Below are 14,737 nucleotides of genomic sequence, written 5' to 3' on the forward strand. Positions count from 1 at the left end.
AAAAAAAAAAAAAAAAAAAAAAAAAAAAAAAAAAAAAAAAAAAAAAAAAAAAAAAAAAACTTCTTTAAAAAAGTTTTTCATAGGGGTAGACATGATTTTGGTAACTAGTCAACACTCCTGTGTTAGACACAACAAGAATAATAAAGTCATATCTAACAAGTACAAGTGGTTTGGAATTGACATGCACCCATGGACAAGCATGATCGAGACATCCGACACACGGCCATAGGCAACATGCATAGGACACCATGACCGTGACATCCTCCCCCTTTCAATTGGTTGATGTCTCTATCAATCGACTCTTTATGAACTCAGCGATGTAGGATGAGGTTGACTTTAGGTCTCTCAACATGCTTCCAACTGATCTTAGTCTCTTCCAATTTGTCCGGAAGTGTTGAAAACCACTTCTTGGTTTTGCCAACTGTTTGTATCTTCTCCTTGTGTTTGGTGTTTTCTTGGTCGGGATAGTAACGTTTCAAGTTATTGACGTGAACAATAAGGCTAGTCCACATCCATAGTATTTTCGACCTTGTAGATAACTTCGACTGGTTCACAGCATTTTCGCATCAGTCATTGGTTCTTGTTGCTTTGAACTCGGAGTTGATCTAACCTCAACTTTGACAATCTCTATTTTGAAATTGTCGTGGCTGATGCTTTTGACTGGCCCTTCTCTTCATCCCTCTAGATGGTCTTTTCTGAGCGAACATGAGTTACTTTGGAGGTTTGTCTCCCCCCTTCCATAAAGTTATTGGCTTAGGATCTCTTCCGGTTATTTTGATGATCACTGACAAGAGTCCATCATTGCCAAAGTCATTTAGTTGTTTGTAGAATTCAATTAACTCAGGTGAGCATATGACACATTTGTGGCAAGCATTCTTGCCCCCCAACATAAAATCAATCTCGTGATCTATCTGCCCAGGCGGAGATAAATACTTAGTCTGACTTTTTGGTCTTGCGTCACAATGTTTCTATAGTGACTGTAAGGTTTCTGTTGGATTAGCTCACTCAAGCTCCCCTCTTCAACTACAACAACTGCAGCAAGCGTAGGTTCATCATGGCTAAGATCCCTTATCAACTGCAGTTCCGACATCATTGTCATCCCTCTTGGTTGATAACTATTTCTCTTAATGTCTTCAGGTTGGACCCCATTACTATTAAGCATGGGGGAGGGGGGGTTCTCAACTACCGGTGTTTCAGTTTCTACAATCTCATACTCAACTTCTAAATTGACTCCAAGTTTTGCTTGGGAGGAATATAATGTTGTCTTCTATGGGCGTATAGATTCTCAATGGGCCCCTTTGCATATGAAGCACGACAAGGAGCCTTGATTGTGACTGTTTTGGCTGTGAAGTTTCTGTCATTGAGTTCTACCTCTCTATTGGGACTCGCTCCTCCACTGCCTTCAAGTCTGTCACCTCTCCCACCTTTGGGGGAGTTGGGTCGGTAATTTCTATTCCCCCCATTTACGGAAGCCTGGTTCCACCTTGCATCTTGGGATTGATTGTTTCTAAGGTTAAATAGATGTTTGGCTGTAGTATAGGCCATGGAAAGGTCTTGGACCATTTGTTCGGTAATTTTGGCCTTTACTCACGACTTCAGCCTCTCAACAAAACTAAAGATCTTGAGTTTCTCGGACATGTCACGAATATCCAACATAAACTCATAAAACCACTTGGCATAGTCTCGGATATTCCTAGTATGCCTCAGCTGAACTTCCTTCTGTTGGGTTTTATGTCCTAAAACTCATAGTTTGTAAAACAAAAACATATTCTGTTTTCAATAAAATTATTATTGATGTTTATTCAGTAAAGATTGTTATTGAATAAAGTGAATGTTACGATCATTAATTTAAATCCAATAAACTAAGAACACTCTGGCTATAATATGATTATTTGAACTATATGTAGAGATATAAGAGTGGATCAAGTTCAAGTATATAATCAAAATGATCTATAGTACAGAGATAAGGCTGAGTACCTTATTCTGGGGACACTATGGATGCGGCCACTTTTTGTATATGATATAAACAATGTGATCACTAAATTGTACATGTGGAGACATGTGAGTGGGGGCGTCCTATGCAATGAGTATTGCATAAGATCAGACCATGAAGAAAACCACTCTCACTTTATAATGTCGTTTATTGTTGAGACTGATTTTTTTCATNGAAGTGAAGGCGGCCAAGATCGGCGTTCAAATCGGAGTTTAAAGATAACGTGATTTTCGGTAAGAACTTGTGTTTTTCTCCGAATTTGAACTCAAATAATAAGATCTGTGATCATCAGAAAAATTTAAGAAAATTCTTTCCAAGGAGTAGAATAGGAGGTCTACAAGTTTCGTGAAGAAAATTTAACGAATCGGATTACGGATTGGAAGATAAAAAAATCGGGAGAAAATAGATTGAAACGGGAAAGAGACCTGGAAAATGAAGGCAGGAGGGTGGAGGCCGCCACGCGTCGGACGGCGTGCGGAGGAGGCGGCGGAACCGGTGATCGACACGTGTCGATCACCGGTTNAGAAAACCACTCTCACTTTATAATGTCGTTTATTGTTGAGACTGATTTTTTTCATTCGATAACCTAGGTAACTTGATCTTAATCTTGAGCTAACTATGAACTCTTGTTTATTCGAAATTATCCTTAGATTTGCGAGTATTGCATAAGATCGGACCATGAAGAAAACCACTCTCACTTTATAATGTCGTTTATTGTTGAGACTGATTTTTTCATTCGATAACCTAGGTAACTCGATCTTAATCTTGAGCTAACTATGAACTCCTGTTTATTCGAAATTATCCTTAGATTTGCATGGTTGAGAGTGGCCCGAGTTCGCCGACTCAATAAGCCTCCAATTTCAGGGGTAAGACTGGGTGAATAGCTGAGGATATAAGGTGTAAAATGGAATTCACTTGTAACGCCCGAAAAAAAAAAGAAAAAAAAAATGGTTACAATAGGGGCAAACTAGTCATTTCGCCCTTATAAGTTGAGGGGTTTGTTTTGGCTGAGTTAAAATGGGGAAAAGAGAAAGAAGAGGGAAAGAAGATTAGGGTTTTGAGGAAGGGGAGGAGATCGGATCAGAACCGACGCCGGAGAACCGAGTCCCCAATCTAAACCGTTGAATAGCTCGAGGCAAGGTGCTCTCACGAATCGCACCTTCCTATTTCGACAAAACGTTCAAGAACTTCAGGTTAGTCCACGAGTATCTACATTGAGAAGTCATCAAGATTTTCGTGTGCTAGCAACGTTTTGTGTTGATCCTTGGACTCTTACCCCCCAACAGCGCTATCTGGTTAAGTTCCAAAGTGAAGGCGGCCAAGATCGGCGTTCAAATCGGAGTTTAAAGATAACGTGATTTTCGGTAAGAACTTGTGTTTTTCTCCGAATTTGAACTCAAATAATAAGATCTGTGATCATCAGAAAAATTTAAGAAAATTCTTTCCAAGGAGTAGAATAGGAGGTCTACAAGTTTCGTGAAGAAAATTTAACGAATCGGATTACGGATTGGAAGATAAAAAAATCGGGAGAAAATAGATTGAAACGGGAAAGAGACCTGGAAAATGAAGGCAGGAGAGAGGGTGGAGGCCGCCACGCGTCGGACGGCGTGCGGAGGAGAGCGGCGGAACCGGTGACCGACACGTGTCGATCACCGGCTGGTGAGGCGCGTCCTCACCCGGCAGCGGGCACGCGTCAGGCGCGCGGACCCGGCCGGCCCGACCGGCGCTGCACGCGAAGCGCCCGACCCGGCGTCTCTGACCCGCGCCTGCGCGGGGGAGAAGCGCGTAGGGCACGCGCGCGTAGGAAGCGCGCGTAGTGACCTTCCAGGGCGCGTGCGTCGCGCGTGGGGGCGCGTGAGGCACCGTTTTTCTTCCCGTTCGGTCTCTGTTTGCTTGTTTTCCGACCCGATTTTGATGCTGACCCTATTATTATGTGAATTAGGACCTGTGAAGAAAATTCCAGAATTGTTGGAATCCATTCCGTCAAGAAAACTCGAACTCGGGAAGGCACGCGTCGACCAAGTAAGTAGCCATTTGGATTTCCACGAGCAGTACTTGTAGGAACCGCTAGGAACAAGCATGCATGCTACCACCTATGAAATTAGCTAGCCCGACTTAGCGTCTTATTATAGAAACTGCGAATATAAGATGATTATGGAAAGCTAGATACAAAATGTGTATTAAATCTGTTTTGGTTGGGACTCTGATAATGTATGTATGCATGAGGAGGTTGGGAAACTTGTGAAATCTGCGCTCCGGGTAAAGATGGACGTTATCTTCCCGTTGAGCATGTTTGATAATTTTGCATGAACTGCTGCGTGTAAACTCTATTGTATGATGATTGTTTGGATTATCTTTCTGGATGAATAGGAAGAAATTATGAGCTTTATTAGGATGCTTATGGCTAAATTAGCTAGACGAGACCCTGGATTGGGGGACCTCTAGAATACCGTGCAATTAGACCCGCGAAATGATTACCGGCGGAACCAGAACCCAGAATTCCAAACCCGATAGGTTTGTGACACCAGGCACGAGAGTCCTAGAGAAATACGAATCTAAGTCTAAGGCACCAAGTTCCACCCTAGAAAGAATAATAGGTCACCACGGTAACTGTAGGTAGCCCGCTAGAGTTGAGCAGTGAAGATAGTGTCATCAGAACCTCCACTTCCCTCTCTCCTCCGATACCATACCGTCGAGACAGAGCTCCGGTACGGTGATCGTTGAGCTTTGCAGATCCGGATAGGGAAGTGTGACAGGTGCCCAGACCTAGTGGTGATAGCTAAGGGGTCTTCTGAACAGGACTCCTGGGCCGTAGAAACCCGTCCCTGAGCGGGGGACGTGGAGCCACTTAGGATGACTCAGTAGCTGACCGGCACATAGGGGGTCGCACCCCGTTTTGTGGATGTATGGTCCCGTGTGAGGGTCGTCAGTTAACCTCCACGGATGATGTTCAGAGAGAGAGTCACGTATTCAGATCCAGCCATACGATCCCCTCAGATTTGCTTATGAGGTCGCGCCTCACCTCAGGACACTGATCATTTCACTGCATAAGATGGGCAAGCCTTTTATGATACAGAAAGGAGAGTTGTAGCTTAGATCACTCTCCTTAGAAACCCGAGAAAGATCGTGGTTACCTACCAAGATAAGGATGCGAAAAGAGCCTACAAGTAGGCTGCTTACTGAGTATATTTTTATATACACCCCTTTCTCCCCTTTTTTTTCAGGTACCAGTCGATACGGGGAGGTGTTCGAGAGCTGTGCGGTCACAGAGGGGTGTCGTTCCGGAGCGTCAGTCCTTGGTCGGTCTTTTAGAGTCCTTTGTTCGTTTTCATATTTAGAGTCTTTTGTAATTTTCTTCATAATTGTATTTTCCATTTGAAATATTTGATTTTAATTTTGTATTTCATTTTTACATTTGCAATTTCCTTTGTAATATTTTCGAAACAAATCTTCTTTCTCTTTTGTTTTAATTGAATGGTAATTTTATCCTTTTACTTTGCTTTTCTTTTCTTTTATTTTCTTTTTGTTTGTTTTCGATTTCGTCCTTTTAGTCACGAGTTCGATTCTTCGAAGCCTCGAAAAATCGGGTCGTGACATCACTCCTACCCGCTTTTAGGGATAGTAGAGAGGTTGTTCGCTTAAGTACTGACTTCAAGTCTTGAACAAGGGGCCCCACTCTCTCATTGGCCAGAGAGGATTCGGTTTGGTGATTGGACCACAAACCAATTGTTTATTAGAGGATCAGTGAGATTTAAGGAACAAGAAGTAACTTTAGGGGTAAAACGATAAATTGACCTAGCTTTAGTTATGAACAACCTATGAAGGATCGACTTACTAATCATGGTTATATCAAATGGACAAAAATATATCTATAGTGAGAGGAGTGCAACTACTAGGCTATAGTGGAGTGTCCTAGTAGTTAACTAATGTTGGTTAACAAGGTTAATGAATTCAGTCGGTTAATCTCGGATCGTTGGAGCTCATGATTTGTAGGTCCATTAGGCCCCTCTGCTAGCTCATATCGGACTAAACCTTAGAACAGTGTGACGAGTGAGTTCGAAGTGTTCGAATTCAAATTAGGGAATACACGCTAAATATATACCATATATTAAACCACATTTTGTTTTAATTATGAATTAAATAAAAAGAGAGGATTGGAGATATTTAAATAAGATTTAAATATTTTAATTATGAATAGGGATTCATAATCAATATGTGCCGGAACTTATTGGGATTGACATTTGATTTAATGTTAAATATTAATTAAATTGTTTAATTAATCCTTTAATATTATTTTGATTTGAAATTAATTATTTAAATTAATTATTGAATTAAATGTTGACTTCACTTCATGCAAAAATCCATGTTTGAGGAATATTGAGTGTCAATATATGGTGCCCATAATTCCACAAATTTAAGTGGAATTTTGAGTGTTAATCTCAACTTTGGATGAGCATGCAAATATGACTCTATAAATAGAGTGATCAATGTACATCGAAAGTTTGTTTGAAAATCTGAGAAAATCTCTCAAAACTCTCTATTTAGATGTACTACATTCCTATCAAGTTTAGTCACTCACCCGATTCCACAATCCTGTTCTAAGGCCGAAGAATAGTTGGGAAGACACTAGTGGTGGTTCGAAACCGGTTCGTGAGGAAAAAGAAATTTGAACTACAAAAGGTTAGTATTCAAACTTATTGAGTTAATATTTTTGAACATGCTAGCTAATTAATACTTAAAGTGCCTAACATCCAAATTGATTCCGCCACGTATTATAATAACACTGTCACCTTCTTGCGATTATGTCGACATTATTTGGGAAGAACTAAGAGCGGAGTTCTTGTATTAAGCTCTCCCAAGTTTCCACAGTAAAATAGACCATCTTTAATGTTCATGTACTTAGATCTCCACCACAACTTTGCATCGACGACAAGATGTATTGTTGCCAACGTGACATTCGCTTCTTCTGCCACAGTCTTTGTGGCTCGAAAGTACTATTTAAGGTCAAAGATAAAGTTCTCTAAAGTATTGGCATCTCAAACCCTACAAAAGGGCTTGAGCTCCAAGACCTTTATCTTCGTTGAATTGGACTACACCCCAATTGGAGTTTAGTTCCCCTACCCTCTCCTAGTGAGGTTTAGTCCGGCACTATCACCTCAACTCTAACCACTCGAAGAATTACTCTCAAATCCTTAGACATTTTTTAGACCATTTTAAGGATCACTTATTGGGCATTGTTTAAGCAATCGATGTGCATCCTCTATCTCGGCAACAACCCATCGAGCTATCCATATGCTCAAAGCCACTAGCACTTGTGCCCTTGCTTCTAGGGTCTCGACCCTAAACCATTAATTCACAGATACACATTGCCTCAAGGCAGCAACTTGTCGATCTTGTCGGCTTTGAGATTATCTGCTAAGACCAATCACACCTAAATGGTGGTGAATTCTCTCCTTATAATCATTTATAGAATCAAATAAATTACAAAAGAATGGAAGGAGGGATATAAGATATTTGCCTATAATAAAAGGTCAAATATGATGCGAAGGCTAAATATCCTCAATCATACCATATATTTGCCCGTAATAAAGGGTCAAATATAATATATATAGTAAACCATAATTTAGGACTAAATATCATTAACCGGCTACAAAGACAACCTCATTCATGCAAGACTTCAAAAGCCCCATTCCATCAGAAACTTTACTCAGGTAGATTGGTCAGCCTGGGACTTGCCCAGTTGCTTTACAACGGACATGTTTGTGTACTACAATTCAAGGAGCCAACTCAGCTCTGTACCCACTTCACACAATCGCACTCTTGCTACAGCAGGACAACGATTGTACGACAATTGTTCTAAACCAGCAAACGAGTCAACCATGTGAGATTCAAACTTCGCAGACAATATTGGAGATGCTCGAGCCTTAGATCACGTTTGAGAGAGATGTTTTTAGAAAACATGAGTGAGGAAATGTGTTGAAAATAATTTGAAAGAAATCAATGATATAAGCTAAAAACGAATAAGTAACAATCACTACTTTAATACCATACAACCCGTGTAGAAAGAATTAACAACTAGTCACATCCCCCTATAGTACATTTTGAGTCATTTTAGTCTTGACAGGTGTAACATGATTTGGGTGACTAGTCCTATAGTACTCGTATTTGACACAACAAGAATAGTAAAGACATATCTATCATGAAATAAGTAAAACCGTCCAAATCATCTGTATCACTTATGTTGTGTTCCTTATTTATTTGATCCTTTCTTAGTTTTGCTAAATAGCCTACCTTTGTGTGTAATAAACATGAGTCTGTGAGGTCCTAAACATATTTAACTACTGTTTCTACGATCATGAACCAAAACAGTGGAAATGGAGAACAAATTAATGAAGCTACGTGGAGAGAAGCACAAGTAGAGGCCACTACTTACTTGAATCAAGTAATCGAAGGAAAGAAAATTATCTGGAATGAATAAGTTGAAAAGGAAGACAATGACAATGCCATCCTTTTAGCTGGACACAATCCTAGGGAAAGGAGCACGTATACATCTCTTAGCCTAACTATGAGCTAGAGTACGCTCATGCTACCAGAAGCCACAGAGGGAATGGAGCATGTATAATATCATGATGTACGCGTCTGTACTAATCATAATATGGAAATATCTCGATGTACGTGGCATATAAAATACATCAGGTTCTATTATTTCAAATCATGGTACATACTTTATGCAAGTCTTACCTTAATTTATTTTCATGACATAACGTTCTTAAGATATACATACATATACCGAACATGTCTTTAATGGTTAACCTACATGACATATTAATATCAAGCATAATATGAACATGTATAATTTATTGAAGAAACAAGTTGAACCAAAGATTTAAACCTTAGAACTTTCCCCAATTCCTAAAGTGGATGATACTTTTTCTGAAAAAAGATATTCATCTTTCTTCCTCGGACCAGATCGATTTCAACTTTACCAAATTCATACCATTTCCTTCATCACTCACAATTTCTCCATTCCCCATTTCTTCTCCCCCCGATCCATTTTTCCTGTTCACGCGAGCTTCCCTTTACAACCTTTCCAATCGCCATCAATGGTGACCATTACCGAAGAATCAGACGACCCAGTGCCAAAGGCGTCGAAGCCCAAACCCAACAAATCAAGTTCGTCCACAAAGCCGCCGCCGCCGAGCACCGCCGCCGCAACCTCAAAAACCCTTCGCTCGCCGAACCCAAATCCGTTCACCTTCTGGTTCTACTTCACTTTGATCGTGTCTATCATAACCTTTTTCTTCATCTCTTTTCCTTCTCTCTCTCCCCAAGACCCCAAATCCTGGTTCTTAAGCTTACCCAAGAGCCTCCGTCACCACTACTCAAAGGGCCGTCTTCTAAAGGTACAGGTTAGCCCCAATTTATCTCCGATAGAAGTTTTCGCCGTTGAAAATGGCGCAAAAGGGAATGAGAATGTCGTCGTTGTTCATGGACTAGGGCTGAGCTCTTACTCTTTTCGCAAGGTTTTGGACTCATTAGGTTCCAAAGGAGTTCGTGCTGTGGCATTTGATCTGCCCGGCAATGGCTTCTCCGACAAATCCACGGCTGAGATCGATGAAAACTCAAATGGGGTTTTTGGGAGGCTTTTGGATGTCTATAATTTGATTCATGATAAGGGTATTTTCTGGGCATTTGATCAGATCATTGAAACAGGGCAGATTCCTTATGAAGAAATTCAAAAACATGTTCCTCAGAGGAAGATTTTGAAGCCAATTGGGTTAGGTCCTGAAGAAATTGGTAGCATTTTGGGGCAAATCATAGATACTGTTGGTTTGGCTCCTGTGCACTTAGTTCTTCACGATTCAGCTTTGTCAATGGCGGGATATTGGGTTGCAGAGAATTCACAATCTGTGAGGAGTTTAACTCTCATTGATACCTTATCAAACCCCTCGCTTCCTTTATGGCTCTTGGAGTTGCCTGTTGCTAGGGAGGTTGTTTTAGGATCTAATTTTGTATACTCAAAGTTGATCAACTTTTGTTGTTCTAAAGGGAATGATGCTGCCTTGGATGTGGAGGCTCATAGAGTTCTTTTGAAGGGTCGGGGCGGGCGGAGATCGGTTGTTAGCATGGGAAAGAAGTTAAACCATAGCTTTGACATAGCAGAATGGGGTGGTTTGGATGATCTGAAAAGTGTGCCGATTCAGGTTATCTGGTCGAACAATTGGTCGAACGAATGGAGTGCGGAGGGAAGTCGGGTTGCTGATCTGCTTCCACAGGCAGCTTTCGTTAAGCATTCCGGTGGACGATGGGCTCAGGTAAGAATTCATTACTTGAACTGAGAAGTTGTATGAATTTGGCTTGTGTTTTATGTAATGAGTTTGCAGTATGTATTTAAATGAAACATCAATGATACTGTTAGGCCTGCCTATTACTATAGGATCTGTTTTAGCGTTTGAGTTAAGTTCGTGTCGAGTAGGGACTAGGGCACATAATATGTAGCTTAAGGAAATTAGAAGAAATCCATTACTTTGAAAGAGTGCTTGAAATATTAATTCTGCTGGATTAGGTGAAACTAGAACTTAAAGAGGCTAGGGAGGGGAGAGAAATGAGTGGTGTGCCACTGGATAACTTAGCGAGGAAGCATAGACTCGGTCGATGAGGAGTTCGAGATGATGGAAAAAGTTTTCATCTCTAGCTTTACAGAAAGATTTACAAAGACGGGTAGACTCTCAGTCGTGTTTGCTGTACTGGAGATAGGAGAGTCGGGAAGACACGGCTTAGGATTTAGATCATACAGGAGTGAGGACAGATAGAAAGGAAAAATATTCACTTATACGTTCAAGCCCACCGTTAGTAGATATTGTCTTCTTTGGGCTTTCCCTTTCGAGCTTCCCCTCAAGGTTTAAAACCCCTGAAAGGGAGAGCTCGAAGAGGACAATATCTGCTAATGGTGGGCTTGGGCGTTACAGATGGTATCGGAACCAGACACTGGGAGATGTGCCAGCGAGGAGGTTAAGCCTTGAAGGGGGTGGACACGAGGCGGTGTGTCAGCAAGGACGCTGGGTCTCAAAGGGGAGTGAATTGAAGGATCCCACATTGATTGGATAAGGGAACGAGTGCCAGCGAGAACACTGGGCCCCGTTAGGAGGTGGATTATGAGATCCCACATCGGTTAGAGAGGAGAACGAAACATTCTTTATAAGGGTGTGAAAACCTCTTCCTAGCAGACGCAGTTTAAAGTCTTGAGGGGAAGCTCGGAAGGGAAAGTCCAAAGAGGACAATATCTGCTAGCGATAGACTTAGACAGTTACATGAACACCATATTTGAGGCATCTTGAGTTCTTAATGCACTCAGTTTGGCTTTGACTTTTACATGGTAACAGGCTGATTTCATCTGTCTTTGCGGTTTGACTCCTTGATTTTCATCTTTGTTTGCCTAAATGATCTCTCTCTAGTTTAGTGTACGTTTATGTCATCTTTTTACTGGGACATGGATGCTCGATATCACATTTTGCTCGATGTCCTTGAGACGATTGGCCGAACATCGGTAGAAGCATCCATGTTATAATAAGCATGAATATAGTCTCTCTTTGAACTTGAAATAAGTTGTTCATCTTTCTTGACCTCAGGAAGATGCAGCCAATGCCATAGCCGACAGTATAGCTCAGTTCGTGTCCTCATTACCGCTCACGGTCAGGAAAGCTGTCGAAGAGCCCGAACATACTCAGAAAGTGTTTGATGAATTGGGGAACAGCGACCAGCATCACCATCACCACGATCACGGCGGCCACGACATTCATGGAGCTGGGTACATGGAGGGATATGGACTCGGCAGTCAGGCATGGTGAACTAATATCCTCATCCTTCTGACGGACAGTTCAAAATAGATACTGAGTCCCCCATCTTTCCCCACGGACAGTTCTTTTTTCTTAGAAGACATTAGATTGTTGCTTGCTTGATTGCCCTGAAATGATTTAATCATGTGTTGTTTCATTGTTTGAATGTATCTCATCTTACCCCTTCTTCTCTTCAAACTGAATTTGATTCAAAAGACTAGAATGTATGGCGCCCTTTATATAGTTTTGTCTTTATAAAGGTAAGGATTTCTCGTCACGTCACGCGATTATTCTTTATAAGGGTGTGAAAATCTCTCCTTATTAGACACATTTTAAAACTGTGAGACTGATGGCGGTACGAAATGGGCCAAAGTAGACAATCTGTTAGCGGTGGGCTTGAACTGTTACAAAATGGTATCCGAGCTAGTTACCGGACAGTGCCTCGCACTGGTCGGAATAGGGCTAGACCCTCTCCATAGTAGATGTTTTCGATACGTAATGGGTCAAAGTGGACAATATTTGTTACCGGTGCAAGCGAAAAATATCTGCTAGCGATCAGTTTGGACTAAGCCAATCACGGGGCGATGCGAGGTATTGGTCAGAATAGGGCTAGACCCTTTCCATAGTAGACACGTTTTAAAATATGTGCTTTATTTTTTAAAAAATTAATTGTATGAATGCCTCTTCACTAGAACTCTTGCACCCTCATCCTACACGCTACCTCAACGCCCACAATACGCCAAACTACCTTCAGCCACTCATTAGAAACGCACTTGCAAGAGAAAGTGCGAGTAACAGAGAGAGAACGAGGGAGAAGACGAAAGGTTGATTGTTATTTTCCGACGAGCACGACGCCAATGACACTATAAATCAAGTGTAACGATCAATAGATGATTGTCCCCAACAACGTATACTTAAAATATATTAATAAAACACGTATATCATATTGCTCTCGGAGGTTTTTCCAAGACGGCAGATAGATAGACTTCATTTTTTGACTTAGGAGCAATAGCCCATTTATGTTTCTTGTATCTAAACTGCAGAAACATGTAGATATAGTCGTCGAGATCCTTGCGATCGCAAAAGAATCGGTCGATCCATAGCAATCCTCCCGGGCGTAGAACCCGATCCCAATCGAAAAGAATGAAATCCAACAGCAGCATGTCCACCCAACCATCCATGAAACCAGTTGTGTGAATCAAGTCCATTGTGTTATCAAACAAAGGAAGCCGTTGGTTTAGTGTCACATACAAAGGAATCAACCCTCTTAAAGCAATAAACTCATTGAAAGGAGCTCCAAGGTTCAAAGCTGTGGTTACAATTGTCACATTTTCTTCTCTCATTCTTGCACCAAAACTCCCCGTGCTTATACCGAAATCCAACCCGACCCGAATCTCCCCCGCCTTGATCCCCAACACGTCCGATATCCTAAAATCCACCGCAACCGAACTATTCCTCACCCATTTAACCTTCTCCTTCTCCATTTCAAAGCAACCACTACACTTGTTGTACCCCCTTTTGGGATTCTTGCTTGACAAGCATGAAAAGTTCCTACATTGATAGTTGCTCCATCTTACGTTCCGATCGTCGGGCGTTTTCCATAGCGATTCGTTCACCGCATACGGCTTTTGGTACACCTTCGACGCTCTCGTCAGGCACCGTCGACGGGGCAACGGATCGCACCCATTCAGCATTAGTTTCTGACCCACGTTCCAATCATCTTTACAATAAGAACCAATGTCATAACTCATATACTCTTCCAATTCCTTCCTAACCAACACACAAGCATGTCCAATTGTGTTGTATATACTCTCAGTCATATACATATTCACCTTCCCCGTTCTACTCTTCTTTGGACTTATATACTTCCTTATCTCCTCAACCACAAAATTATTGATCAAAGGCTCCTCTTTCACACTCAAATTTCCATTCATTTTTTCAACTTTGGGTAATCTAATTTGTCTCAATGCAATGTGAGCATTGTAAAGAGGCTTAATCACTTCCATTTCCAAGTACTTTTTATGCTCAATTCTTCTCATATTACCATTCATCAATGCTTGCTTGTCCCTTTCCATTTCCTCCACCGCCGATTCGAGTTTATCTTGCAAGCTTTCTAGTTGATCTAGCACTTCTTCGACTCGATCTGACAGTGCTTTCGCGTCGAAACTTGCCTCGTATACTTGTTTCGTCGTCGTCGTTGTCGGCGTGTAGAAGTAGCGGCAAACGTCCTCCTTGTGGAAGATGAACCCAGCTGAGTAGAACTTGAAGAGGCTCAATGTTGTGATGGTGATTACAAGGCCTCCTAATAGAATTTGAAGGCAACCCATTGTTCTTCCTACCCTCCATTTGGTGTGGATCAGCTTCCTCATTTTCCTTTTAAATTTTTGAAATTTTTTGATTTAAAACTCATAAACCAAACAAATTATATGAAATAAAGCAAAGAATTGAGGGATTTCTTACCTAAATTCAAGCAAATCCAGATGAAGATCTTCAAAGTTTCCTTCTGATTCAGATCCAACATGAAACTTTGAAACTATTACTTGATGAGGTTTTTAGAGGTAGAGTTTCGTAGAAATTAAGGTAGATACTATTTTAGTCATTGTTGTCCACAAATTCATGAGCTGAAATCAATTAATTTGGTAGCTCAAATCTCGAAGCTGCCTGGAAANAAAAAAAAAAAAAAAAAAAAAAAAAAAAAAAAAAAAAAAAAGTGGTTTCTTTAACTTAAGGAAGAAGGTATGGTTGTAAATACTTAAAATAATTATTCCATTAGGAGGTTCTTGTTTCTGTTCGTCCATGGATCGGTCTATGAATTCTTGAATGTAGTATTCAATTCGTTTCAATTTGGTATTAAATTAGATGTAAAACTTACCTCGACTAAGTTTACTTAGATGTGACACAAATATAA

The 14,737-nt window shown here is 40.9% G+C and overlaps 2 protein-coding genes and 1 long non-coding RNA gene across 4 annotated transcripts; 2 read left to right on the forward strand and 1 right to left on the reverse strand.

Annotated features, from left to right (window-relative positions):
• The first annotated feature begins 2,999 nt into the window (after positions 1 to 2,999).
• Positions 3,000 to 5,037, forward strand: LOC111792906. Of its 2 annotated transcripts, XR_002814859.1 has the most exons (3): positions 3,000 to 3,186; positions 3,280 to 3,357; positions 3,936 to 5,037. It is a non-coding gene; the product is annotated as an uncharacterized LOC111792906 (long non-coding RNA). The 2 variants fall into 2 exon arrangements; XR_002814858.1 differs by having other exon boundaries at positions 3,000 to 3,357.
• A 3,841-nt stretch (positions 5,038 to 8,878) lies between these two features.
• LOC111792864 (protein AUXIN RESPONSE 4) lies at positions 8,879 to 12,106 on the forward strand. Its single transcript, XM_023674470.1, has 2 exons — positions 8,879 to 10,308; positions 11,623 to 12,106. Exons 1-2 carry the CDS (start codon positions 9,097 to 9,099, stop codon positions 11,839 to 11,841), a joined length of 1,431 nt encoding a protein of 476 aa, XP_023530238.1. The 5' UTR covers positions 8,879 to 9,096; the 3' UTR covers positions 11,842 to 12,106.
• Positions 12,107 to 12,770: 664 nt separating this feature from the next.
• On the reverse strand, positions 12,771 to 14,198 carry LOC111792700. The gene has a single exon (XM_023674257.1). It carries the CDS (start codon positions 14,196 to 14,198, stop codon positions 12,771 to 12,773), a length of 1,428 nt encoding a protein of 475 aa, XP_023530025.1.
• Between the last annotated feature and the right edge of the window lie 539 nt (positions 14,199 to 14,737).

The sequence above is a fragment of the Cucurbita pepo genome, chromosome LG04 (assembly GCF_002806865.2).
Source record: "Cucurbita pepo subsp. pepo cultivar mu-cu-16 chromosome LG04, ASM280686v2, whole genome shotgun sequence".
Lineage (NCBI taxonomy): Eukaryota > Viridiplantae > Streptophyta > Magnoliopsida > Cucurbitales > Cucurbitaceae > Cucurbita > Cucurbita pepo.